At 36.7% G+C, this 27,867-nt stretch overlaps 1 protein-coding gene across 7 annotated transcripts; it reads left to right on the plus strand.

Annotated features, from left to right (window-relative positions):
• Positions 1-1,204: 1,204 nt before the first annotated feature.
• Positions 1,205-25,938, plus strand: LOC116257371 (uncharacterized). Of its 7 annotated transcripts, none has more exons than XR_004173380.2 (20): positions 1,205-1,644; positions 2,329-2,461; positions 3,535-3,850; positions 4,558-4,660; positions 4,941-5,048; positions 7,399-7,580; positions 8,742-8,937; positions 10,269-10,523; positions 11,322-11,468; positions 15,517-15,595; positions 15,770-15,883; positions 17,578-17,750; positions 18,964-19,082; positions 19,696-19,819; positions 19,936-20,007; positions 21,149-21,275; positions 21,401-21,515; positions 23,355-23,541; positions 23,651-23,763; positions 25,271-25,409. XR_004173380.2 is itself a non-coding variant. In XM_031634031.2 (20 exons), the coding sequence occupies exons 2-20, from the start codon at positions 2,419-2,421 to the stop codon at positions 25,532-25,534; spliced, it is 2,841 nt and encodes a 946-aa protein (XP_031489891.1). In that variant the 5' UTR covers positions 1,206-1,644; positions 2,329-2,418; the 3' UTR covers positions 25,535-25,938. The 7 variants fall into 7 exon arrangements, 6 of the variants coding, with proteins under 6 accessions (XP_031489891.1, XP_049934671.1, XP_031489892.1 ...); XM_031634031.2 differs by having other exon boundaries at positions 1,206-1,644; positions 23,355-23,545; positions 25,271-25,938; XM_050078714.1 differs by having other exon boundaries at positions 1,206-1,388; positions 23,355-23,545; positions 25,271-25,938.
• Positions 25,939-27,867: the final 1,929 nt, after the last annotated feature.

Consider the following 27,867-nt stretch of genomic DNA (forward strand, 5'->3'; position numbering starts at 1 on the left):
ATAGTTCAAGAGAACAGTACATATAATAATAGAACTCACCAGACTTTCACCGCCTCACCAATCCTATCACTGACTCGCCAATCCTATCAATTATGCTATGCCTCTTGAGGCTTCTCTCCAAGTAAAGAGGGTCGAAGGCAGATCTAAAATCTAAATGGGTCTTAAATTACTTGGGAACTTACATCTGAGGCAATCAAATGCAACTAAAATATTGTCTATCTGAGGTGAGTGTTGACAATCAAACACTAAGAGGGATGCAGACAAAATGGCCACTGCTCCTACTATCAAACACCAAAACTCAATAGATGAAGTAAATGCAAGCAAATGCTCAATGCAACTCAAGTTTGCTTTCTTGGTGCAACTTTTTTTTTCACTTGGTTGTATAATCTTTCACGAAATTATGAGGTCTATATCAATTCTGTAAGAAAACATTAATTAAAATTAAAAATTAGCTACTAAAATGCCAAACAAAAAAATTGTTGGCAACATATTAACATGCGAGAGAATTGTGTTACATTTGCAAGAAATCAAATCGGCGATGTTTGTGAGTGCTCACAAAGATTATCTATTTTTTGGTACTATTCTCCATTGAGAATATATGGAAAATAAATTTTACTTGCTTGGGGTTGGAATGACCGCGGCACTTATTCTTTCTATACCTCTCTCTCCTTATAAGTACTTGATTAAGCAACTCATACTCTGTTTTTTATATTAAAGCATTTATTACACACACACACACACACACACACTCATTTCCTTAGAGGTGGAATTATACATAAATAAATAAGTAAATATATATATATATATATATATATATATATATATATATATTTATGTATAATTCCACCTCTAAATGAAATGATACATATTTAATTGCTTTTAATGCAGCAGTAGGTTGTTAGAATCAATTGTGGATAATATTTTTCTACCTTTTTTAGGTGAAACACTACAATTATGCAAAACATAAACTAGAATAAATTTTTAAAAGCTCGAGAGATGCAAACCCAGAAAAAAAAGAGTTGGCCTTCCGTTTAACCGGACGGTGATAGCTTGGGGAGGCCAGGGGTCATAAACCAGTTGAAGAATCAAACTAGGCGCTCATATGGAAAAATTAAAACCTCAAGCCTCCTTTCGTTATTCCGCATAAGTTAGACACCTTTATCGAAAATATTCGGTTCCCACCTCCCCTCTCTCCGTCTCTCCGGTCTCCTGTTCCTCCCGTTGGTCGAGTTCCTTTTCTTGATCTCCTTTCGCCGACGGCGGAGGCTTCCGCAAATTCCGGGCTCAGGGGAATTGCAGGGTTGTTAGAAGCGTGACAAACGACAAACGTACGCCTCAGGGCGTTTCCTCCCAAAACTCCTCGAGGCATTACGTAAGGCATTGAACGCGCGAGTGCCTGTTCCTCTTTTTGATCTCTTTTCGCCGACAGCAGATGCTTCCGCAAATTCCGGGCTCTTCTGGCCCGGGGAATTGCAGGGTTGGTAGAGGCGTGACAAACCTCAGGGCGTTTTGCACTCGAAACTCCTCGAGGCGTTAGTGTAAATCACTGAATTGTGTGAGTGCCTGAGGCGTATTGTTCAAGTACAGTGCCTCTCGAGTATCGACTCTCTCCCTCTTTCTCTGCTTGCCGTGCGCGTCGTAAAGGTCCGTCTTTCTGTCTCTCTCTCCCTCTCTCTCGGCACTGACCTTCGGCCGCGGTTGTCTCCCTTTCTTTCTGTCGACTGAGGGTCGGAAGGCTGCCGGCCCGCAAGCGGGCTGGCGGCCTTCGTTGCTCCCTCTCTCCCTCACACAGACACACACACATTCACACAGACAGACAGACAGACACACACACACACACACACACACACACACACACACAGAGAGAGAGAGAGAGAGAGAGAGAGAGAGAGAGAGAGAGAGAGAGAGAGAGAGAGAGACCTATTTGGGGTTTTTGCATGATTTGTTTGATGCACCGCTCATCATTAGCCCGTGAAAAATGCATTTCCTGTGATCTTCGTTGCCTATCCTTACTTCAAGGTCCTCAATCATCCTGTGTGCCTGTATCTCATCGGTCGATATGTATATGAATCCGCGGGACAGGTTTCCGACTCGAATTGGAGGAGGATTTGATCCGATTGTTGGGACGTCGAAGTGTGTTTACCAAGTCTGGGAAGATATCAGTAATTTCTTCAATGGGTGTAGCTTGAATTTGGTCCAGATGTGGTAGTCGGTGTTTGACGATGTTCTTTATTGTGTGATGCGTCTTGTAAAAGTAAGTATCTGAGCTTCTTAGTTGGTAACCTTATACTCTCCCTCTTTGGGCGTGTCTTTGTTTGAGACTTGCAGGATTTCAACCAGCGAAAGATACAGAAATTAACGAAGGGTAGAGGAGTATCGTTTCTCTACTCAGAGGAGTGAGCAGCTGCCGTCCAACTTATGGCTGACTCGAACAGGTTGCCTGGAATCTATTGGACATCAGGTAAGCAACTGAACGTCTTTTTTTATATACGTCTTAGGTTTGCATGAAATATAGTCCGGACAATTGTTGGACTTATGGTGATGCATAAAGAGGTGTCCGTCGTCGATGACCAATACCAATTAGCCCATATAACATACTGCTAAAAAAAATGTATCGCTGCTTCAAACTCATTCACCAAAAACCAACGTTTTGGTGGTGTTATAATCTATGGAAGCAGTACTGACACTTCAAATGATTGGTTATATGTCACTAAAACTCCTGGCTCCATTACAGATCCAACAAATTTTATGTAGCATACTTTTTGTCCACAGCCATCAAGAACCTTGTTTGGGTTCTTCAACTAGTGAATCAAGTGGACCGGAAAATTCAGGGTTTACATGTTAGCGCCATGTACTGCTAGGGCTTGGGGCATAACATATGTAGGGCTTTAGCAGGTCCTGTCCATTAGAGTTGTCTTGCCTCTGATCCACATTTCCTGTGTTTATGTAAGGCCATTGTCTTTTCCAATTTGAGGCTTTTAGGGGAACCATTTTCATCTTCTGGAGGGAGCTTACGTTTTTTCCTTTTACAGATACCTCTTTCTTTATAGCCCTGACCCTCCATTTGCATGCGTACTCAAATCCATAGTCACAACTCACAAGTACAGGCCTTGCTTTTCTGTCGGTAAGGTTTTATTTGGAGGATTTGTTATTGTTGAAAACATCTCAGAAATTCAAAAAATTGGAAAATACACTCAAAATAATGAATTTTTTTTTCCAGGTTATGAGCTTTCTACAATTTTTTTTTTAAAAAACATATAGTTAGAGTGTTCAAAGAAACATTTAAAATATATTAAAATGATTTTTTTTTCAAATTTCATGAAAATATTGCAATAATAACATGATATTTTCAGAAATTGGTGATATTTTCAAAATATTGCAATAAATTGTTTTCTTTAGCTTTTTTTTTTGGCAATAAAAATATGAGTGATGTTGGTGAGTATTCTTAAACCTTATGGATAACCAACCAAAATAAATATTGGTGTTAAATTGGTTTCTTTTTCTGCTTCTAGCTTAAGGTTTTAATGGTGGCAGAACAGAGCAGCGTGCACGTTAGGGATGAAGGGGAAGAGGAAGATATCACCATACCTGTCAGGGAGAAGGATTATGAGCAAGAAGGCCATGAGCAAGAGGAAGGAGAAGATGGGGTGGATGAGGAGGAGGAAGAGGAGGAGGACGAGGAATGTGGGGATGATGATGGATACACACTCCGATTTCATGGAGAGATGGACCCCATGAAGTTTGCAGAGGAGGACGCATCTGGAGCTCAGCCCTATGAGCAATTTGAGAGGCTCAAGTGTGAGGCATTGGCTGAACGGGAACGCAAACGCAAAGCCCTAGATAGTTGCTCGTAACTTCTATTGCTTTCATTGTTTCTTTCTTTTATCTTCTTCTTGCTTCTTTCTGCTTCCATCCTCTTGGAAGTTTCATGCAATAGTTCAAACATAGAATACTGACTTCAAAAAAATTCTTTCCAACGATTTGCACAAAAAATAGAAGTTTGAGAAAATTATGCTCTCTTTCTTCCTTTTCAGTTTTCAGCTTTTGTCGATAAAAAGTGCTTTGTAATTCTGTAAAATTGGTGAAAATTTTCTACTGATTTTTAAACTTTAATGCAACAAAGACTTTGAACATTTTTTTGTTTATTCATCATTCAAACAACTTTTTTGATTGGAAAATTATGACCTTTGAGAAACCACCTTATTGGACATCTACTTGGCTTTTTGTTCTTGTTAGATGGTTTGATGTTTGGTGGGTCTACTTGTTGCTCTGTGGATTCAGTTACTTGCTTTGTCTTGTGGTAGTATATAAATGCTATGAGTTACAGTTTTCTTATGAAGCAACTTTTGCAAAAATAAACTAATCTGGGATATGTCTTCTGCATTATCCACTTAATGTAAAATGTAAGCAGCATGTCTTTCTTCAATAGTTTTTAAGTACTGAAGAAGAAGAGGTTATTTATGGTCAGAGCAAAACTACTTGTAGAATAGCACCTTGTTGCAAACGTCATAGCATTATTTTAAAAGCTAATTGTCTTTCTTGTCTTTCTTCTTGCAGTAATGAAGCAGGAAAGAAAGCAAGGCAAGAAGGTTTTTTTGGTGCAAATATTGATGAAATAATGGAAGCTGTGGATTTCAGTTCAAGGCGAAGATCTAGACAGGTATGGTGACATATTAAGCTCCTTTATTGAGAAAGGTGTGAGGTGGTCTCAATCTCCAATGCAAAGTACTGATTATTCGTATAGTGCATGAATGCAACTTACTCCTCTTAATGATTGTTGATGTTTTATGTTTGAAATGTCCCATGTCCTAACTCCTAAATAAGAACTTAAGACACAGTTGCTCTTACCATGTGACATGGTTGCATTATCTGTATCTTTGATGGAAGTGCTTTGTTACCTGGACCTTAAATCTTTTGCTTCTACAATTTTGACATTTCAGCCTAAGAAAAGGGGACGAAAGAAGGGTTCAAAAAGTAAACTTAGCCCTGAAGTGATGGAGAAGCTTGGGATAGCCAATCTTCATTATGCATTTGGCCGTTTTGATGAGGTGATATTTGTGTACCTTTAATTTTCCTTTGTCTTTTTGTCTTTTAAATTATGGGTAAAAATTATTCTTACGAGGATTAGGTGTGTATGTTGGATAGGCTGAATCAATTTTATGCCATTAGTTATCTTAGTTGGAACTAAAGAAATGGGCAGACTTGATTGTTGAAGCCAACTTGTGCAGATTTTTGATCAAATGGATCGGCAAGTCATAAATTATGGCTCAGATACATGCAGTTGTTGATTCTATAGAAATGTGGTTGACTTGGATTTATACTGTTTCCAATGTATAAGTGGTGCCATATTCTATCTTGCATAATTTTTTATTGGCTTCTTCAAAACTCTGCAGCTAAGATCCAACTTCAGCTGATCTATTTGTCCAATTTATGGTTCAATTTAGACTGACTGAGAGGTGCAGTTGAGATAGAGTTGAGAATGGGGATAGAAGATGGATATGAGAATGGACTTATAGTAAGAATGGACTTCAGTTGGCGGCATAGCTGATCCAAACCCAAACGGTTTGCATAGCTACTGTGACAATTGTTGAGATCCAATGAGAACTCGTCCATAGTTTAACCTGGATTTGTAACCTTGACAGCTCAATCTGGGCTGTTAAATTTGTTCAACATGGTATTTTGTTTAGGGATATGAGGATATCACATTTGTATGTTGGGGGAAACCAAAGTTTGATCCTTCAAGTATGAGACTGTAAATATGGTAACTGTTCAACTCATAGGCCACTGGAAGCCCACTCATGTGCACTAATTGCTTGATCAAATAATTGCATACCAAAGGAACTATTGTTCAATACCTATATGACTGGGTTATGATCCCTTGCAACTAACATGGGTGTGCTGGGTTGGCCCAATTACCAAACATAATCATGAACCGGACTCTTCTTTTTGTTTCCATGTACTAGAGAGAATGGGGCCAACACATCATCCATCTCCCTCTCTTTTTTTCTTTATTGGCGGATATGAGACGTGGAGGGGATAAATGGAGCTCCAACCAAAGAAATTCTGCCTAGCTGGCACTGGTTCTATCCTAAAGCCCTCTTTTCTTGCACATATGCATGTTCGCAAATATATAAACTCCTTCTTCATGAATACTGTACACTCTGCACTTACACCTATTTGATAGCTGAGTGAATATTTAGTTGTAATGAAAAGGAATAATATAATATCTTCATGCATTGAAACATAATGGCATTATGATGGGCCTATTTGTATACATAATTGTATGGGCATAAATATGTGTTGCTGTACTCATATTTACTGGTTAGACTCATGTAATACCTTCTATCCACACCATACCTATGTGGTATGACTGTGTGGTTTCTCATCATTTAACATTTTTGATCATCTGTGCTAAAACGTTTTGGCTATTATGATTCTTGAAACACTTGCATGCTACATGATATAAGTTCTTATTTTATAGCATTCACCATTGAATTGAGAAACAGCATTTCCTGGTGTAAATGTGAAATGTTATTGTCAGGCAAGATGACGGGTTCAACCATTTCATTTCTTCCAAAATTGGTTGAAGATTAGGGCAATTTCTGACTTGCCTCTCAAAAATCCAGGAATATAATAATATTGAATTATACCTGGTTATCCTTTTTGATGATACCAGAAACAAAGAAGCACTTACCATCAAGTTGTCCCTCTTGTGTTTCCTTGTTCATATTAATATTATATTCTTCATTTCTAGATTAAGATGTTTTGTGCTGTCTCTATTTATGTTAATCTACTATAGCTTTCTTTCTTTCTTGTGTCTACCGTTTGGTGAATAATCCTTATTAGTTAGGGAAACAATGTCTTAAGCCTCCTAATAGACATAATGGTCAAGGTAAATATTTAATGCATTCCTTGGTGAAGTGATTATTGTTGACGGAGAAAAAATTTTGGCTTTCTTTATTATCCTTGGTCAGAAACCCAGGTGTCATTTTTGTTTAATTTTTTACATTAGTTGTATTGCTTATGTTTGGGTTTGCACGATTGCCCTTTCTGGAAGTTGATACTTCTTAAAACATTTCTTTGGCACTTGTTAGTTAAACTTGTCTTTTTTTTTTTTATTTTCCCTTTGCCATATTTTGTCCAGTTACTGATGGATTTCTAAAAGAGTTGTGTCTTTGATATATTGCTGCTTTCCTTTAAGAGTTTTTGATTAGACATCACATTTATTCAACATATGGATTAATTCCCTTTGATATATGATGGTTCAACGTCCAAACTTATTTTCTGACATGATATAAAACGATCATTGATATCTTTTGCTACTCTTTCTCTCCCCCTCTGCCTCTCTTTTTTCCTTTCTTTTTCTTTTTCTTTTTCATTTCCCTTGTTGGAAATCAGGCATTAAATGTGTTAAAGGAAGTTGTAAGGCTGGCACCCAACTTAGCAGATTCCTACCACACGCTTGGCCTTGTATACAGTGCAATTGGAGACAAGAAAAAGGCACTGAACTTCTACATGATCGCTGCCCATTTAACACCCAAGGATGCATTTCTTTGGAAACGACTCGTTGACTGGTCCATGTAAGGTGTTGCAATCCTTTACAATATCTCCTTTCATGCAATAGGTGCTCAAATCACTAAATGTTTTCTTTTATTACAACAAATACAAAGTTTTTTAGTGATACAGCTAGCTTGAAAGCATCAGCCATAATATGTGCAGTTTTTTACCTGTGAAACTGAAACAGAAATGGTTGATTGTAGATTATTAGTTTCCTGGTATAGTCTGAATTGGTTGCATAATTCCTTCCAACTCTTTTGTTCTTTCATTAAAAGACTGTGTCCTCTTTAAGTTGTATGAAACAATACATTAATGATAGGAAGGACTGCAAAATCGACAAAATCATGTAATTTATCAGAGTGCATGCATTCTTCTGATTTACATATTTAAATAGCCTGGTCTTGGGGACATTCCACGAAAAAGACCCGTACCTCCACTTATCAATACCCTCAAGGGGTTCCTGACACCCAAACTTCAAACTTGTGGTGGAGGATTCTTGCTTCTGTCTTTTAGTTTTTAATAACCAGTCAGCTTGATGATGTAGACAAGTGGTGCCAATCAGTTTCAGGAGCCTACGAGGATGCTTGTACCTTTCAAAAGAGTCCATGTTTGCACATATTTGTTTTTCTTGTGGTCCATAAAGAGTTGGGTGCGGTCAACAAAGAGTTGATGTTTATATAGGTCAAAAACAAATTTTTGAACCATTTGACTGAATCTATACTTGTCATTCCTTGCTTTCCTTTTTCTTTTTCTTCTCTCTCCTCCTCCTCTTTCCTATTCTCCTTATCTCTGTTTATGTCCTTATTGACATGTGGAGCCTAGAAACTGGGTTAATACTTCCTTTAAGATTCAGTCTCAGCCCCAAAACTTGGTTGATACCTACTTTATGTTGTTACTGAACATGCCCTGTATGTTATAAATGACAATTTTCTTCTTCAATGTGTGAAAGACATAGTTGGATGTATTTCTGATGGTTGCATAATTTTTAACTGAATAAGTCGGTTTAAAAAAAATTATTTTTCTATTTTTCTGAATTAACAACTTGATGTCGTCAGTTATCACTTTATAGATGCATGGATGTTATCAGTTATCTGTTATCACTATTATAGATGCATGGATGTTATCAGTTATCACATTATCGCTGAAAACCTCTTTATTGCTCTATCCTGTTTTTGCAAATGCAGGGAACTAGGAAATATGGGACAAGTTATTTATTGTCTTTCAAAAGCAATAGCAGCAGACCCAGAAGACATGGGCCTTAAGTTTAAGCGTGCTTCATTATATATTGAACGAGGTGATTATCAAAAGGCATCCGAGTCCTTTGACCAAATATTAAGAATGCATCCTGCAGATGTTGAAGCATGTAAGATGTGTGCAAAGGTAGAAGTTATTCTTTTAAAGAGATAATTTTTGTTTTGTGAATGCAATAAGATGGTGGATTTCTTTATAGGTCCCGACTCAATGTTGTTTTATTATTTTTTTTTTCTCCTGTTTTCCCCTCTTTTATATGTTTCTCACTTGTGGATGTGACATTGCCATGTTCATGATCACTTTGCTCCATGTCACTATGGAAATTTCTTTGGAAATTACTTAAAACCTATAAAAATTACACTTTTTGAGCAATGTTAATATACATGCATACATACATATATATATATATGAATATATGCACACACACACACACACACACACACACACACACATACATCCATACAGTGATGAGAGGTGTAGATAAAGTAGCCATAGTGTTATCTTTATAGAAGGCAGGATTCAGTTTCCTCCTTTTCTCTTGCACATGTACGTGTGTGTGCTCTAAATGGTAATACCATCTCAAGTCAAACTATTCAATATCTCTAGACCATCATAACAAAAAACATGATAGATGAGGCGAGTTGAAAATCAAGGAAGGTCATATATGTAAATGGCTCAGTCAATGACAAAGTATTGACAATGTCTGGTTTAGTTTGACTGTGCCCATTAAGAAACTTGTTGTGCTTAAGAATCATACATTGTTAATGTACGATGCATTTGATATGTGAAGTTTCTGCCTGCATAGTTTTATATTCAACATGTCATACAACAAATACCTTTTCTCTTTTTTGAGATCAATCTGACCAGACTACCTCCAAACAAGACAATGACAATGTAATAGTGAGAGCAAGAACAAAGTAGAGAAAATGATAACATTCCTGTAAATGTGCTGTACTTTATACAGGTGATTAAGATCTGATAATGGTGGTGGCAACTGTATACAGTTTCTTTGTGCCTCTAAGCATTTGTTGCACAAGTCATTTGTTATGATAACTACTGGATTAAATATGACAGCAAGGTGGTAATACCATCTCTCTCTCTCTCTCTCTCTCTCTCACACACACACACACACACACACACACACACACACACACACACACACAAATCCACATTGACATCCATTCAGAAACCAATAATGTCCTTAATTTTTCAATATAGTTGACATGATGTCTTGGATTGGGTACTGCAGAAACATGATCTCCTGCAATAAGACGTGAAGTATCAAATTTTATTTTGTAGCCAATTTAAGTCTTGGCAACGAAATGTAATGCTTTCAAAGGCTGAGAACTATCTTTTATGACCTTTATGGAGCTAATGAAGGGGAAGCCAAACATTTCTTGCTAACAATATTCAGATATTCCTAGCCATATAATCCCCTATTTTTGTTGTTGGATTTGCAGATGTACTGTACATTTGGCCAGAAAGAGAAAGCGGTTGAGATATTGGAAAGATACGTTCAAGATCATTTTGCAGCAGCTGATTTAAATTTGTTTAACTTTTTAGCTACCTTGCTTATGGAAGATAAGTTTTACCAGAGAGCACTTGAGCATATTGAGCGCGCAAGGTCAGTCTACTGCTTGAAGAAGCTACCTTTATATCTAAGTGTGAAGGCTGGGATTTGCTATGCATATCTTGGAGAAATTGAGAAATCTGAGGTTTGCTTCTATTATCCTGTAATATTTGTTGATTTTGCTCTTCTTATGGCTTGGTGATTTGGCTTTGCCTTTTGTCCTTGAGCCATTACTTGCTTGGGTTGAGTATATCTGATGCATTTCCATACATGAACTTGGGGGGCTTGATATGCTCTGTGGGTCAGCTTGGAGGTGCTTTTACCTTTACCAAGCACATTTCCACCCGACCATCAATTTGATCAGTATGGGTTACATGGCTGGTTTCATATGCAAAGCGATTAGTCCTATGGTGCGATAGATGTGATTCATCATGGCAGGGGTGATATCTTTTAGATGCCATGTGAATGACACTGCTTAATCATCCTTGGCAAGTCTATATCTTGCAAGATTGGGCTGAAACTCAGGACAAAGTTCCTTGTTTGTGCATGAAATATAAGTTTAGAATGATCAGGAATACTTGGTTCTCTGGTACAATATGTTAGGCTGGCTCTGCACCTAGCAACAGGAACCAGATTTTGATGAACTTATTGAGGCAGAAAAGAAAAGTTTTATTCATGTGCATATGCCACTTTGGTTTGTTCCTTGGACCTCATCAATTCATTCAGATATACCTACGTTCTACTTATCATGTTTTAGTAACAAAAGGATTTATAACTGACTATATGCATCCTACCAAACTGGTTTCTGCAACAGCATGCATTGCTTGTTCATGTATCACATTCACAGGTGAAGACTGCTCTTATCACATGCATGACACTGCATGTATGAACAGTTTCAGTCTTACTATTTCTGCCTGATTTTTCGTTGGTTTCATGGAAACAGATGCTTTTCATGGATTTGCAAATGGAAAATGTTGGTGGTTGTGCTGACTTACTATGGGAAGCTGCCAATGCAATGATGAGCGTTGGGCGTTATGAGTCTGCACTCAAATATTTATTGTTGCTAAATGAAATGCCTGAGCATAGCAGTGTATGCATCCTTCTGCCACAAATGTGTCTCTTACCATTTTAAATGTCAAACACTTTGCTTGCATGGATTCCTTTTCTTGTTTGACATTGTGATTACAGATTTTGAATGACAAGCCATGCTGTTTTTAGATATTTTGGTTTGGGTCATTTCACATTTTAGGTTAAAGTTGGAGTTTTTTGTCTGCTTATTGGGGTTTCAAATGCACAAACAGTTCTAACAACTTTTGATATGCTGGTTGTGCTATGTTTTTTTTTTCTTTGCTGTTATCCACTTATCTTTTGAATCATAATGTGCAACAAAAATCTTTCCCCACTATAGAGAATAGTATTTGTAAAAATGCCTTCAATCTTCACAAAAGTTAAGTCAGAATCACTTGATTGACCCGTAAATGTCCTCACAAGAATCAAATAACATTACCTGCACAAAGGCACAAAACAAACATTAAAGGGTTAACACTAGAGCAGAAGCACATAAAAAAATATAATTGTTCTGAAAGCCCGTAGGCAAAGAGGTTGAACCCCTTAACATGTACAGTGCAAAACTCAACTGAGCTAGCTAATGGCTGGCCCAGTCTTATCAAAGGTTAAAATTCACCAGAAAAGAGCTTAAAGAAACATTAAATAACTACCCAAGTAAAAATGAAAATAAAATACATAAAAGCCTGTATTCTATACGTACTACCTTATACACATATACTGGCCATTCATATGCATACACATACATATGCACATGTATATAATTTGTTATATATACAAAGGGGATGTGGTTGTATTTATGTGATTGTTAACACCCCTCAAACTTATGGTCCAGAAATTCACTCAAAAGAAAATGCAAGCTAGGAGAGGTTAGGACATCAACAAGTAAATTTAATGGAGGTGATGATGACAAAAGCAATCATGCAGTCAACTACTCCTTTATATATCTAACTGTCCCCATTGGTGCACTCATGTGCACTCATGTTGGATTGTCATGAGATTGGCTTACCAAGTTGGTACACCTTTATAAAATAAGTTCAACAGGAGGAGTAATCTCAACAAGAATGGGAGATTAGGATTAGTTGGGGTTATATGAAATCACGCCTCTTCGAGGGGGAGTTTCCTCCTAGGCATATCTACATCCAACATCCACAACACCTCAGGCTTTTCCGGAGGTGGGTTCTGGTACACTGTGGCCTAGCTATGATGGACCCAGGACCCACAGGGAACTTAACCCATGTGCTGCCTAACTGGTCCCCTTACTATCCTTTCTCTATTTCCAGTGGCTACGGGTTACCTTGTTTAAACATGTAGATCCAACAATTTTCTCTCTCCCAACTGCAGCATCTCCATGAGGGAACCTTAGCCTCTTCAAATGAAGTCTGGTTCCTTCTATGTTGGTCCATCCAATGATCCATTCTGTCAAGAGTCACTGTTCTTTGTTGTCCTTTATTGGTCTGAGCTGCAGAAGGTTGGGGCCCTTAGGCTTAGGGTTCCTTCAGTTCAGGAATAGGCCCAGCCCCTCCTATTAATTTTCCTTCTTTGTAGGCTCTCAGTCTCAACACATGGAAGACCAGGTGGACTATAATTCTAGGGGCATATCTAATCTCTGAGCAGCTGTCCAATCTTCTTCATTGCTGAATAGGGCCTGAAGTAGCAGGGCTTGTGATTATTTTACTTAGGTGAATAGCCTATAGCAGGGCTTGTGATTATCATACTTGGGAGAACAGCCTCCTACCTCGTGAGTGGGCAATGTTTTTAACCACATCATGTGTCCTTAATTTCGTTCTTAGCTCTGTGTTGGTCATGTTGACGAATTCTGACCATGCTGTCAGCAAAATTTTGTGCAACTGCCAGTGCAACACTAGTAAGACCTCATCATGTCTGTGCAGGTAAGTGTCAACTTCGTCCAATTGAACCATTCTTTTTTGTGTGGAGGAGGTGGTCTTCCATATACATCCTTGCATAGAGTCATTCAGTGGATGACTGATCGGCCATCATATGAATACCTTGCCAGGCTAATATTTTGCCTAATATGGAGATGTTCACCTGTGAAGCACCTTAGAAAAGTTTCCTGTTTTTCTGCTAGATACCTCTGTCTGCCTGTCAGTCTGCAGTGGTATGCTGTAACAGTGGCAGAGCTAGGAATTTTTATCCAAGTGGCACTGTTTAAAAATTTTCCTTAAGGGGCACCTTGTATATAATTAAACAAAAAATTATAAGACATCTATATAAAAACAAAGAAAAATTTTAGGATTGGTGGGGGCAGTTTCCCACACCACTCTATATGTAGCTCCACTATTGTGCTGTAGTGATATGTAGCTCGATCTTCTGTATTCTGAAATATTCCATCTAGAACATGCTGAGGAAAATGGTGGCCTGGTCATTCGTTATGGTGCATGCTAACCATGAAGCTTATAGATGCGCAGGTTGAAAGCTTTGTGAAAAAGGTAGGGCAGTGTATGAGAGGGCTAGTGCTATGAAATTTGCACTATTGGACAGCCAATCAACTATAACCACAGTGATGGATTTTCCTTGTGAAATCAGGGTGGTCTGTCAATGAAACCAATGGTCATGTACTCCAGTATGCACTCAGGATTAGAAGAAGCTGGAAGTCAGCTGGAGTCTTTAGTGCTTTGTATTTATTCCTCCAGCATGTCTGACAGCCCACCAGGAAGACTCTCACATCCTCTTCATGGCCATCAAATAAATGTTGCAGAGTCTTTGTTAAATTCTTGTTAGACCCTCATGGCCTGCATGTGGTGTGCCATGGAAATGTCCTAAAGTAGCATGCAAAAGGTGACATCCTTTTGGCAAGTAGACCATACCCTTATATTGCAGACCATCACTGATTTGGTACGTTGTGCTTGCTCCAAGGTCCTTGGTCAAATGTTTTTCAGCTTAATTAGTTCCAAGTGTCAGTTTTGGATATGCCTCGCTTCCATAAATTGAAGGTCTGCATTTGGTTTTTCATCAGGTCCTCCTTTGGCATACCCTTGTGTCCAGACAGTCCAGCGGAAGCCCTGTCCTACCACACAGTTGTACCCCAGTAGTTTCAGAGTTCACTTATTCTGCAGCAGGATCATGGCTTGCGGCTCAGTAAATATTTCAGGCTAGCTGTTACTAATGCCCAGAAGGTATGCCGCTGCAATGAACTCTCTCTGCACAAATAACAACTTGAATACACTATGGCCTTATTAAAGTATGCTATGGAATCTTTTCCTTGGACCACACGACACCCACCCTGACAACTGAATTGAAGTGTCTGTTTCCACTTTCCAGTTTCCACAGTGATATTAACTGTCGTGTAACAGGCTGCTGGCGACAATCTGTTATCAATGCGATCTATGCAACTTAAGCCCCTTTGAAATTATCCATTTTCACTAAGGCTGGCAATTGAAGCAGCCAATTTTGACTGTGGTGGCGGATAAATCTGCAGTAGTGTCCTGAAAGTCCCAAACACACATCATTCTCTTAACCTTTTTGCCTTGCCAGGTCATGATGGTTTATAACTCTTATATCATTTCCAATTCCATGTGGACTCCACTATTTGAAATGGTATATCCCAAGTATGCCAGGTCATGGTGGTCTGTATCTCCCTGATTAGAATTTGGAGATTTTTAAAACATAGAGTTAATTTGTACTGTATTTGTTTTAAGTATTAGGAATGGGCTAATTTTAGTTCTACTTATTTATGGTAAAGAGGCATGCTGCTCATAGCATGTGTGTGTGCACAATTATTTTTGTGCATATCATTTCTTGTGAAATTCATGGATACTTGAATATGAAATTGTTGTTTCATTGTTAATACCGTTTTCATGGTTTTTTAGTTTTATTTACTAATTTTCCGTGTTTTAAATATATTTGAATAAACTTTATGATTTGATGATATAAAATTGCGTTATGATATGTGTCTATGTGCACATATTGTTGGGCATTGGTTTAATACTTAGTGGCACCTTCAAAGATGCTTATTTGTTTCATCTTGAGTTAAACCTGAGTGCTGTAATCTATTTGTTTTTTTTTTTCCTTTTTACATGCATAACAAAGTTTACTTAATGTGGTATTTTCAGGGGCCTCTTTACCTAAAAATTGCTCAGTGTTATCTACATCTAAAAGAAAATGAGAAAGCTGTTCACTTCTCATATAAAGGTTAGACCTGAGTGCCCTTTTACTTTTCTATGGCTGACTAGATCCTCCTCATACAGGACCTGTGTAACAAACTTATAATTCATAAACAAATATGGATGGAAGTTTCTAAGTTGCTGATTGTGATGATGTGTGAATAAAATTTCTTCATCTTACATGTCTTTGACTGTCATACAGCCGTTGGTGTCATGGAGGACAGCATAGATGCACGGTTGACTTTAGCATCCTTACTCTGTCAAGAGAATAAAGAAGATGAAGCCATTTCTTTGCTTATTCCTCCAGACTCTCTGGGTAACTTTTGTTTGGGCCCCATTTAGTCAAAAGATGAATCTAAATTTTATTGATTGATCTTATGCTGCTTGTCTTGCAACTTCTCTCTCTCTCTCTCTCTCTCTCTCCTTATATATATATATATATATATATATATATATATATATATATATATATATATATATATATATATATATATATATATATATATATATATATATATATAAAATATCTGACTCTGGTCCAATGAGTCCCTTCATTTTTAACATGTTTCATGCAATTTTTCCAGAATCTACCTTCTGGATGTAATCTTTACATCCAAGGCATCATGAATCTCTATATGATGATTTTTAAAATATGCAAGTTTTTGTTTGTAAGATTTAAAAAACAACGGTCTGAATTGTTTTGGCTTCTAAAACTCTTGAGAACATGATAATATCTTGATTTGTATGCTTTTAAACATGCAAACCAAATCTGCATATAACTGTTTTCTCAGGAAATGGGAATGGTGGAAGATTGTCTTTGTGTGACTGACAAGACTGTGAAAGAGAACGTAGCCTTATAAGGATCATTATTGTTGAGGTGAAAGCTATTGTATTTAGAGAATATGGCAATAACGCATCTAGTCCTAATGGGTTCCCAAGCTTGTTTTGCAAAAGATGGGTGGGAAGGATGTCATAGAAATGATGCGGGGGCTTCTTCAAAATTGAGAAACTTGTAATGAAAGTCAATAAAACTCAGCACTCCTTTTCAAAGTGTTATTTGTAAACTTGTAATGAATCTGGCAAATCATCAGTCTCAAAATCAGACTTGTTTAATTTATTTCATATATATATATATATATGTAATTATGTATATATTGTATATACACATATACATGTATATGTATCCTCTCAGTGTTTTAAGTTTTATTTTCATAAATTGTAAAAAAAGGATGTAAATTATATGAAAAATACGTGAATAATTATGAAAATTATGAGTTTTACATTGAATTTTGTGAGCTGTGAAGATAAGATCATTGCTGTAAGAGCTGTTTCTTATGATATTTTTTTAATCCTATAGATTTAAGCAGTCTGTACCCATCTGTAAGGTTGAATTTTTAACAGCATCCTATATAGTTTTTGGCATCCAGAAGGCAAGATGAAAGTGGGAGTGATGACACACACACACACACACACACACACACACACACACATATATATATAATATGTATGGAAATGATACATATATAGTTCAAAACCACGTATACCTTTCTGATACACCTTGCCATGTCAGCACATCAGCCCCATCCTCCTTATGTGAAACTGTCAGCTGTTTTCTTCCTACATGCCTTGCATTATGTGTCAGTTTTCCCTTATTATTTGTTCCTACGTTCCTTGCATGTATTTACATGTCGAATTGTTCTTGTTTTTTTTTTTCAATTAGTTGCACGCCTATAAAAGTATTTTTAAACACCTGTCTTTTGTTAATAGGTCGTTTTGTAATGTCTTGTTTTATGCACATATAAGTATGTTTTCCAAAGTTTGCCAATTAATGATGTTTACCTCTTTCTTTTTTGACTAAGGAACTATATTTTCTGTTTTCTTGGGCCTCTATTTGGGTGCTGCATTAATATAACTAACATCCACTGCCTAAGTGTGGCAGGTGATTTGACTATATAGGCCACTTTGGCATTATGGTAGCTTTCTAACTACTGTTGTTGTCCCTCTTTTCAGGACCAACTAGTAATGAGCCAAGTGTTACAGACTCAGTAGCTTGGTGGAGGAGCACTGACATACGAAAAAAACTTGCAAAAATTTATCTTGGAAAAGACATGCTTGCTGAATTTGTTGATACAATTTTCCCAGTTATTCATGAAACACTGTTGATTGAAATCACAAACATGAAGGTCTGTTTACTCTTACTACCATTATCATGAAGTAGTAGAATTATCCCTTTTATGCTTGAGGTTGTTACAGTGTGCTTATTGTTGACATGCCTTTTGGTCATATAATCATCTACAATCTACGAAGCATTTATTATAAATTATTCATTCAATTAAATTAATCATTGCACATCAAGATGCTGATTTACAACTTGGGAAAACTAATAGTTTCCTATAGTTCAATGGGGTGAACCTTATGTTGATGAATTTCAGTTATTGTACTGATTTTCTGTACAGTACCGTCTAGAGGTATATTAGTTTCATCAATAAGTTCATGTTTACATTGATTTATAGGTCTTTGGGACATCATGTGAACATACTCATTTTTGCAAGAGCCACTTGGGAACATGTCCCAACTAGATTGTGATGAGTCAAGAATACAACACATTTTCAATACACTTTGAGAGATCATAAACATTTCAGATAGTATGATTCATGCTTGAGATAACAGGTTTGGATATTAATTCCTGCATGTTCAGGTTCCAATTTAATTAGTACATTGTCTAACTACTGGATGAAATTGATCTCTTGATAAATCTTCTAGCCTGTGGAACATCTTATGTTCAGTTGTCTTTGCACTAAACTGCCTGAATATTCTAATTTACGCACGTAGCAATTTTGAGATGGTGAAGATGTGATGTATAGCTATCATTTATTAAGTACCTTTTACAGGATCTGCCTAACTCTAGTGCCACAGAAGAATTAGGGGAGTGAGGAGGATGAGTTCTGCTTTCTGCATTATGTTTAATAACCTGTCATTGTATTTACTGTCTGCATATATAACACAGTTCTTTCAATGTAATGATAAATTAGCTGGTGTTTTACTTATGTAATGCACAATATATGCCACCATGAACATATGAATGCATATGTGTATAAATATTTATTTGTATCTCTGTTTGTTTTCCTAAACTAATTGAAATATTGTGAATAGAATTGACTTTCACTCTTCCTGACATATAAAAGCACTATGTAATCATGTATAAGTGTCTTCATATCCTTGCACTGCATTCCTTGTATCAGCGTGAGAAAAAATGGATAAGTTCCATAGATGGATTGCAATTATAGGAGTATTCTCTTTTTAATAAATATACACATGCATACATGTATATGTGTGTGTGAGTGTGTGTGCAAATTTTTCACTAGAGTACCTTCTTAGAAAGACTTGTTGGAACAGGTCAGAATGCGGAAGAAGCTTCCAAAAAGTGTTCTTTCAGAAAGAGTAAAGTTGTTAGATGTTGAACAAAGCGATGTCATATTTCGTGGATTCAGACCTATTGCATCCTCAACGGACATGTGAGGAAGTCAACCTAAACTACACCAAAGAATTCTCCCTATTGTATAACAGTGGCTGATGCATGAAAAATTTAACATTTCGAAGATGTTTATGGTTCTTCCAATACCTTTATCATTTCAAATTCTCATATGTTATTTATTTTCAGCATCTTGAGCCAGCTGAGAATATTAGCAGAATCTCAGAATATTTTCAAAATATGCCCCAAAACACAAGAACATGACTGTCTCTCTCTGCATTTTTCTTGTGGATATTTTTTCATTTCATGTATATCTCTCTCTGTTTTTTTTTTCAAAAAAAATTTATGATCATTCTAATATTTTTGCAATAAAAATACTAAAGAGATATATTATCTCATACTTTTTCGTTTTCTCTTTTTTTTTACATATTTTTAATTTTTAAAATACTTTGGGATTCTATTTTTTTGACAAAAACCATATTTGGAAAAGCTGTCGAGAAGAAGCTGGCCAAGGAGTTAATGAGAATGATGTGCTTGACCAATTGTTTTGTCAAAGTTGATAAATGACAATTCAGGAAGTTAAGAGAGGTTTGTCTTAGATATGTGCATGATTGTGGGAGACTGAGTGTTTCGAATTCACTTCTTTTTACTGTTAGGACAAAAGCCTCCAGAGCACGGAAAAAGCTCCAACAGATTGCGGCTGAAAAGGAAGAAAAAAGGGCTGCAGCTCTGGCTGCTGGGCAGGAATGGCAAAGTGATGATTCAGATGATGAACCTCAGGCAAGATATCAGCACTTTGTTAGTCTATTAGCTTTGTTAACTGATTCATAATGATTAATATGTTCGTATTCTGATGGTGCATGTGTTTTTAATGTTTGATAACAAACCATATGCAGCAGCAAGCAGTGAGAGAGCCTCCCCTTCCCAACCTCCTCAAGGATGATGAGCACTATCAATTACTTGTAGATGTTAGTTTCTTCTTCTCTAGCACCTTAATCTTGATTCTTTTAATTCAGTTTTAATTCTAATTATGTTGATAATGGATAATGCATAAGTTGTTAATCTAGCACGAATGCTTGTATAAAAGGTCTGGTTATCAGTGCTGGATGTAATTTACTTTTGCCTTTCCTTTTTTTCATCCCCTTCTTCCCTAGAATTTTTCAGTTTTAATTTTCTTGTAAGTACAAGCTGAGGTTTTCTAAGAACCATCTACAAAGTCCAGATTGCCTTTCCCTTCCATCTGATGCTTAATAGTGGAGGCCTGATCTTTCCCTTGTATATGATGACAATGTAAGTCTGGCAAAAAGGGTCATGAAAAGTCCTTTTCTTCGCATGGATAATAAGGAGTAGAGGAAAGAAAAAGGTAAAGGTGGAAGGAGGAAGTTGAGAAGCTTCCATGACCATAAAAGAAATTCCTAACCTAAACACTTGAAGAAGTCCCATGGGCTGCTTAGTGAAGAACTACAAGCCATTTTAGAAGAACTTCCAGCCATCTGCTTAGAGCCAATGCCCTGATATGATGTGAGGAGGCCCAAATACAAGCACGAGATCCTATTTCACAGTGAAATGGGCACCAAGAGTTAACAGGTATAAAGTGCATATTGGAACAAAGGCAACAAATAGAAAAAAAAAAAAATTTACGTATGTGAAAGAGTGCTTATACCATGTAGCCCTTGAAATGATCAGAATATGTTGTCCTTAAAATGAAAAATCACAAGTATAGACACAAAGGTGTTTCTATTGTATATATTTTAACATGCACTTGTAACTCTAACCTGGAAATTTTTGTAACTACCTTTAGTCCATTTGATTATGATCCTGATTGTTAGTTCACTAGCTGTGAATAGAATAGGTTTTCTTATTTCCCTTTTCTATCTCAGCAAATATATTTGTTGTTTCTATTGTAGCATGATTAACTGAAAAAGAAAGAAGAGGCAACACTTTTCTTTGTTTCTTTAATTAGTTTAAGCTACAGTCATTTTCTTTATATGATGTTTTGTCCGTTAGCATCATTTCTAGTCTTGTGAGAATAAGTTTTTTGTTGTTTTTTTTTGCCTTATCAAATTTATCCATTGTTTAGTATTGAAAGCGGGTTTTTTATACTTCTAGCTTTGCAAGGCATTGGCATCTTTGCACCGTTACTGGGAAGAATTGGAGATCATTAACCGTTCTCTCAAAGCTGGTGAACACATTTTGCCTGCTGAGAGAAAGGAAGAACTTCGAACGCTTGGTGCTCGTAAGTTTCAATACTAAACTTCTACATGTAGTAGTCTTTAGTGGAGAGATGAACTGGACTAGATTACTTTAAGTATCATGTTCTTAAATTGATCTAAAAAATCTTCATCTTGTTTTGGCCAACAGAAGTTGCATATAGGACTAGGGACCCAACTCATGGGTATGATTATGCACGATACATGGTTCAAAAACATCCATACAGCATGGCAGCATGGAATTGCTACTACAAAGTTGTTTCCAGGTACTCTGATGTCCTTTGTGCCATCTATCTACATAGGGTTTTTGTTTTTATTTTTCTGAGTAAATATTGTCTTCGTTAGTGTTTTGTATTTCTTATGATTCATGTCATATCTATTAAGATGTAAGATACGATACACCACCTGCATATTAAAGGTTGTGTTGCATGTATATCTTATGAATCGTATCATACATAACCCCTTATTGAACTATACTCCATATCTTACAATACGATATCAAAACATGATTGGGGCCCAAACCTTCCTTTTTCAAATTGGTTTTTTAAACCCTTTTCTCCCCTGTGAACAATTTTAGGAGTTGACAAAGGAGGTGTTCTTGCCAGTTTCAAGGAAAAATTGCCAATTTGAGGGAGGAATCACTGATTCGAAGAAAACTCGTCCATTTAAAAAAAAACTATCAGTAAGGATATCAATTTGAAAAAGATGATAACAATAACAATAAGAACAAGAATGAAGGTGAAGGCGATCAATGGTCATGATGATATTTTCATTTGGTATTTGCATTAAACAATTTCATCTTGTGATGTATGACAGTTTGAACTTATTTCCTGATGTACTAAGGCATACAAAGTTAGATTATGTTATTTTATACTTAAATTTATGAATTTTCCTACCTATATAAGTCTATATTTATGTAGGACATGTTTTTTATGGAGAAAATATTTTTCTTGATTTTTAATTATTTTTTATTATTTTTTAAACTTCCTTGACTATAAAAAATTTAATATATGTTTATGATACATTGCAATATGTTCTGATACAACATTGTCTATTAGCTGGATTGATTTGGATTACAATATGCACTTTACAACATTGGTCTTCATGTGTTGGTAAATATTAGCCTTTACCGCTCAACCAGCATTTCTGTCTTGGACTCTTGGATATCTCTGCACAGTAAATAAGTTCCTTGCACTTTAAAGCACTTCAGGTTGAATGTCAGAAAATAGAAAGTTTTGGACTTTTGGTTGCTTTAGATCTTCAGTGTAGTCGATCAGCTTCTGTCTATGAATTAGGTAAGGTGATTCCTACAATTTTGACTTAAGATCACAAGTTGTTGATGAGTGCAATTAGAAAGTTGTCTCGATGTATACATGTACTTGTATATATTATTTTATGTACAATATGTTTTATGTAGTGCATACATACAGACACACACACACACAAATATATATATATATATATATATATTTATTTATATAAAGTTTCTTGTCTTTCTTTAATAGCTGTTTGTGGTTTAACTGACACCCGATCTCTTTATCTTGTTTGGGTTAGGCTCCCATGTTGCCATCCTCTTTGTAAACATATCTTGTTTTTGCTTGTTGCCTTTGTCTGCCCTTGCTGTTTGTTTCTTGTTTCATCTTACTGCCGTTTCTCTTTGTGACTTCTTGTCACTTCTCCTTATTAAGTTCCCTACATTTATCAGCTGGTAGGAGAGAGAGAAAGGTAAGATGGCTCTTTTATTTTCTCTTTCCACAAGCAACAGGCGGCTGTTAAAAAAATTTCTGTTTTAACTAACACACTCATTTGCTGTTTCTTAAACATTCCATAAATGTGTCAAAAAGAGAAGCTTCTTTTTCACAAATGTCTAAGATTTTTCAAATTTCTTTCATTCTGATTGTTCCTTGTGCACTTGAAATTATTCCATTTGGTCAGTTTGCTTTTATGCCATGTCTAGGCTTTGAATTGTGTCCTGCATGTGTTTGTGAGATACTTTCTATTTCATTATTTTATGCTGTATTTATAGAATTACTTGTCCAGAATATCACACTCACAACTTTGCTGTTTCTTGCATTTTACAATGACAAATAATTTGCATTCTAAAGGATGGAGAGTCGGTTTTCAAAGCATAGTAAGTTCTTGTTGTCGATGCGGGGAAAGTACAAAGATTGTGTGCCCCCTATTATGATTTGTGGGCATCAATTTTCGATGAATAGCCAGCATCAGACAGCTGCTAGAGAATACTTAGAAGCATACAAGTTGCAGCCAGATAACCCGTTGATCAATCTCTGTGTTGGTATTTCTTTTGTAAACTGGATCACCTACTGCATTTCTTTTTGCATTTTGTTAACTTTCTAGTGATTTCTTATATTTCTTTCTTTATTACTTGTCTCCTCTTCAGGTACTGCTCTTATCAATTTGGCGCTTGGCTTAAGAGTTCAGAACAAGAACCAGTGTGTAGCACAAGGCCTTGCATTTCTTTATAACTATCAACATCTTTCTCAAAATAGCCAGGTTGGCGTTCTGAAATATATCCTCAGCAATGTGAATTGTTCTGGTGAAGTTGCACACACCCTTAGTTTTCTCATGTCTGCAAGAAGACATGTCAATCTGTTCTAGAGGATTATAGACGGCATACAAAAAGAGGGGAAGAAAACTAAACTAATCTTATAAAATTTACCCTCGCAAGTCTATAGTAACCAAGCTACGACTTTTTCAAAATAACAAAGCCCCATTTCAATTGTAGCTCCAAAACAAGTGTGGATGTGATTCTATGAGCTAGGATCAATATGAAAAGGCCAGATGTTATGGTTAAGTATTTTTGTTATAGTTGATGTAGTTTACAAGCCATGAGTGCTTGCCTCTTGAATTTTGCTATTTAAGCTTATCAAACTAAATCTTAGTCACAGTTATTAAGTTTTATTATGATACGTCATTATTAATCTATTCTTGCCCATAATACTGTTTTTCATATAGATCAGACTATATCAATAGATATGCTTTGTATCACTGAGAAACCAAACAAGAAAGGCAGGGGCAAAGGTCCTATGATCAAAGGTTCTGATCATCATACATGCAATGGTAATATTGGTAAAATTTACGAAACTTGTAAAATTTGTAAAAATTTATGATACTTGTGAAATTTATGAAATTGTTAATTTTTATGAAATTTCAGGCAGCGTCTTTTCATTCATGGCCACTTGTAAAATGAACAAAATTTGTGAAATTCATAAGGTTTATGAAATCTTAAAATTTTATGGATTTTTTTATTTAATAGCTTTTAACAATAATACACATTATTTATAGTGGCACTTTGATCATTATCAAAACATTCATGCCTTTGCAGGTAATTTAGCTCTTACTTTTCAACTTTCTATCAAGTTATCAACGCTGAAAATAATGTCTGAGATGCCATGTTCACTTCAAATAAGCATAATGGTTATGGACGAACGGTCTCCAGCCTCATGTCTTACCGACTGCGTGTCTTAGATTGTGTGTCTGTCCGATAGTACAATCTAACAAACACACTCTAGATGTTTCTTTTTCTCCTCTTCGGTATGATCTCATAGTTGCTGGTCTGGTATGGTGATGAGTCTCTTTTAGTTCCTCAAATAAATAATAATGTCTGAGATGCCATGTTCACTTCAAATAAACATAATGGTTATGGACGAACGGTCTCCAGCCTCATGTCTTACCAGCCTCATGTCTTACTGACTGCGTGTCTTAGATTGTGTGTCTGTCCGATAGTACAAGCTAACAAACACACCCTAGATGTTTCTTTTTCTCCTCTTCGCTATGATCTCATAGTTGCTGGTCTGGTATGGTGATGAGTCTCTTTTAGTTCCTCAAATAAATGAAAAAGTGTCAGAAATTTTGATGAGTACTGAAATTCTGAAAAGTTGGGGCTCCTGATCTTTGGTTGCCATCTTGTTTTGTACCTTGTGATGTTCTTGAAGATGGTGCTACTTCTTTTGTGCTTGCTAAATGCGTTTCTCTGTGGTCATCTTTGTATATTTTGCAGGAAGCCTTGTATAATATAGCGAGGGCATTTCACCATGTTGGTTTTGTGACATTAGCAGCTGCATATTATGAGAAGGTCCTTGCAACACATGAGAAAGACTACCCCATTCCTATGCTTCCCAGTGAAGAGGAAGGCCTCGAAATTGGAATGAAAGGATACTGTAGCCTTCACAGAGAGGCTGCATATAATTTGCACTTAATCTACAAAAGCAGTGGAGCCTTAGATCTTGCCAGGCAGGTCTTGAAGGATTATTGCAGGCTTTGATGCACGGCATGCACATAATTTTGAGAACCTTCTATCATGTACATAGTAAGATATTTTCTGCAAGACCAACAGGAGACATGCACACAGAGGCACCCTCACACTAATACAGGCGTATGTTGGACGACTATTTGACAGATTGCTCGAGATATATGGAAATTAGTAATGCTTCCTATTCGCTGTCTTCAGTACCCGCAAAGATCCAGAAGTGTGCGCTACTTATGTACAACTGATGGTAATTACAAAAGCTAGCATTTTTGTACTTAATACCCATAATATATAGGTGAAGTGCTTGGTCAAAGTGATGTTTTATTTATAGCAAAACAGGCTACATATGTAAACATTTCTAGGAATAGCTGTAAGTGTTTATTATGAAATAAAGAAAATCTTTCATGCATATAACGTGATATCTTGTCTTGCTTTTGTGTGTGTGGTTGATATATATATGTACACACACACCAGAGAGAGAGAGAGAGAGAGAGGTGCATTAACTGCAGGTTATCAGCTTCAATTGCTAATCTGATTTGGAATAAGTATCTATTTTTTGGAACTTAATTAGTTATTTTTAAGGCACCCAAATCCTTAGGAGGATAACAACCAAGGTAGCTCATGCAACAGAACAATAGATTTTGGAGTTGATCCGAGTCGTTAACTTGACGGTCTCTGCAATTTATCACTCTCGCACATCCAGTAGTGATGGATCTGCATCAATAAACAAAAATCTGGATCTTCTTTCAAACTCATTTGAGGAGAAGCGTCTAGACATACTTTCAACCGGATTTGGATGCTTAGTGTTTTAATGAAACCGATGCTTGAAACTGTTTCCCAGCTGATTCACATTTGAGACCTGATTTTAAAGCAATTTCTACAGGTAAAGTGCATGTTATTCGTTTTGATTGAATGCAGAGATATGGCAAAATTTTGCAATCCAGAATCAAATACACTTAGGTTCGGCATGGTTCAGATTTATATTTGAAGTTTATTCTATTGATTGATTTTAGAATTGAATTTGAACTTTCCAAGTTCTAGACCAGCTCTGACATGTTTCACTTTTGGTGCTGTGTCTCAAACTGCTGGAACATGACAAAGATGAAACAGAACTGAGAACACAAGGAAAGAGAGGTTCAAGTCATTGATGCACAGAACAAACATCTGATGAAGGCAAACAAGTATATGGGTGGAGGAACGGTATAGAGGCAGAGAAAATAATCGTTTAGGACGACTATTATTCTTTGTACCCGAATCTTTTCACTTGTTATACTTGGCCGTTTAATTAGACAAATGTGAATGGATAGATGAACTCGTCACGGTCCATTAGACAAGAAGAAGATTGAAAGTCATATGCAATCTGATGTTCATGCATGAACTTTGACAAATTATAAAAAGTGGCTGTAATTTTTTGGAATACCCAGTTTTGGACATAGAAACATATTATTAAAAATTGAAACTTAATAAATTTAATTGGACGATCAATAGTCCCGGACAAAGGTTACTTGGGGTTAGGCCCCCATCCTTTTATTTCAACAAAAATGAGAAGTATATACAACAAAAATGGGTCCACAAGGACCTCAGCTTCTCAAGGAACTATCTTTTAATGGATCCCACGTGTTATGGGTGGGATTCCATTTGGTATACAATCCATTATCCGGAATGAGCAACAAAAGATTAGTCGCTTCATCAAGAGGCCATCTCTTGCAAAAAACAACCCTGCTGATGAGACTGTTGATGAACAGAGAATTGATCGCCCTGTTGGACCTGCATCCTGTTAGACTTCGACAGTGCTGCTTCCAATCGCCATCGTTTGCCAGGATAGAGATGCGTCCTTGATTGTCTTCCACGTTAGCCAAGTACCCAATGCATTCCATAAGAACCTCGGTCTCCCACCAGTCCGAATTGTTGTGAAACCAACAAGCCAGGCCATGTCGGAACTGACCTGCGGCGTCTCTGATTAAGCCTGCTACCCCTTTTCTGCCAGCCTTAAAGCAGGAGGTGATGCTGATTTCCACCCAAATGTCATCTCGGTTAAATACCACTGCTCCAAAGGATTCCAGTGCACAACCAATTCTGTGTTTTAACTCGTTGCGAATCCGACCATTGGAAGGACCACCAGTGCTCGCTGCAGTGCAACCAGAACTGATTCGCCAATTTACCTATCGGAATGTCCCCTTTGTGCTTAAAGTGGTTGCGCGTTCTCCAAATGAACCATATCGCTATGTGGAAGCTGTCTTTCCAACATTTGTCAAGTGTTTTGTCTTTGAAGCCTTGCTTATGCCACCTATTAAGGCCTTGCTTGATGTTAGGAGGACTCCAAATGCCATGGGGCAGTCCTACCAAAC

This window comes from Nymphaea colorata, chromosome 7 (genome assembly GCF_008831285.2).
Source record: "Nymphaea colorata isolate Beijing-Zhang1983 chromosome 7, ASM883128v2, whole genome shotgun sequence".
Lineage (NCBI taxonomy): Eukaryota > Viridiplantae > Streptophyta > Magnoliopsida > Nymphaeales > Nymphaeaceae > Nymphaea > Nymphaea colorata.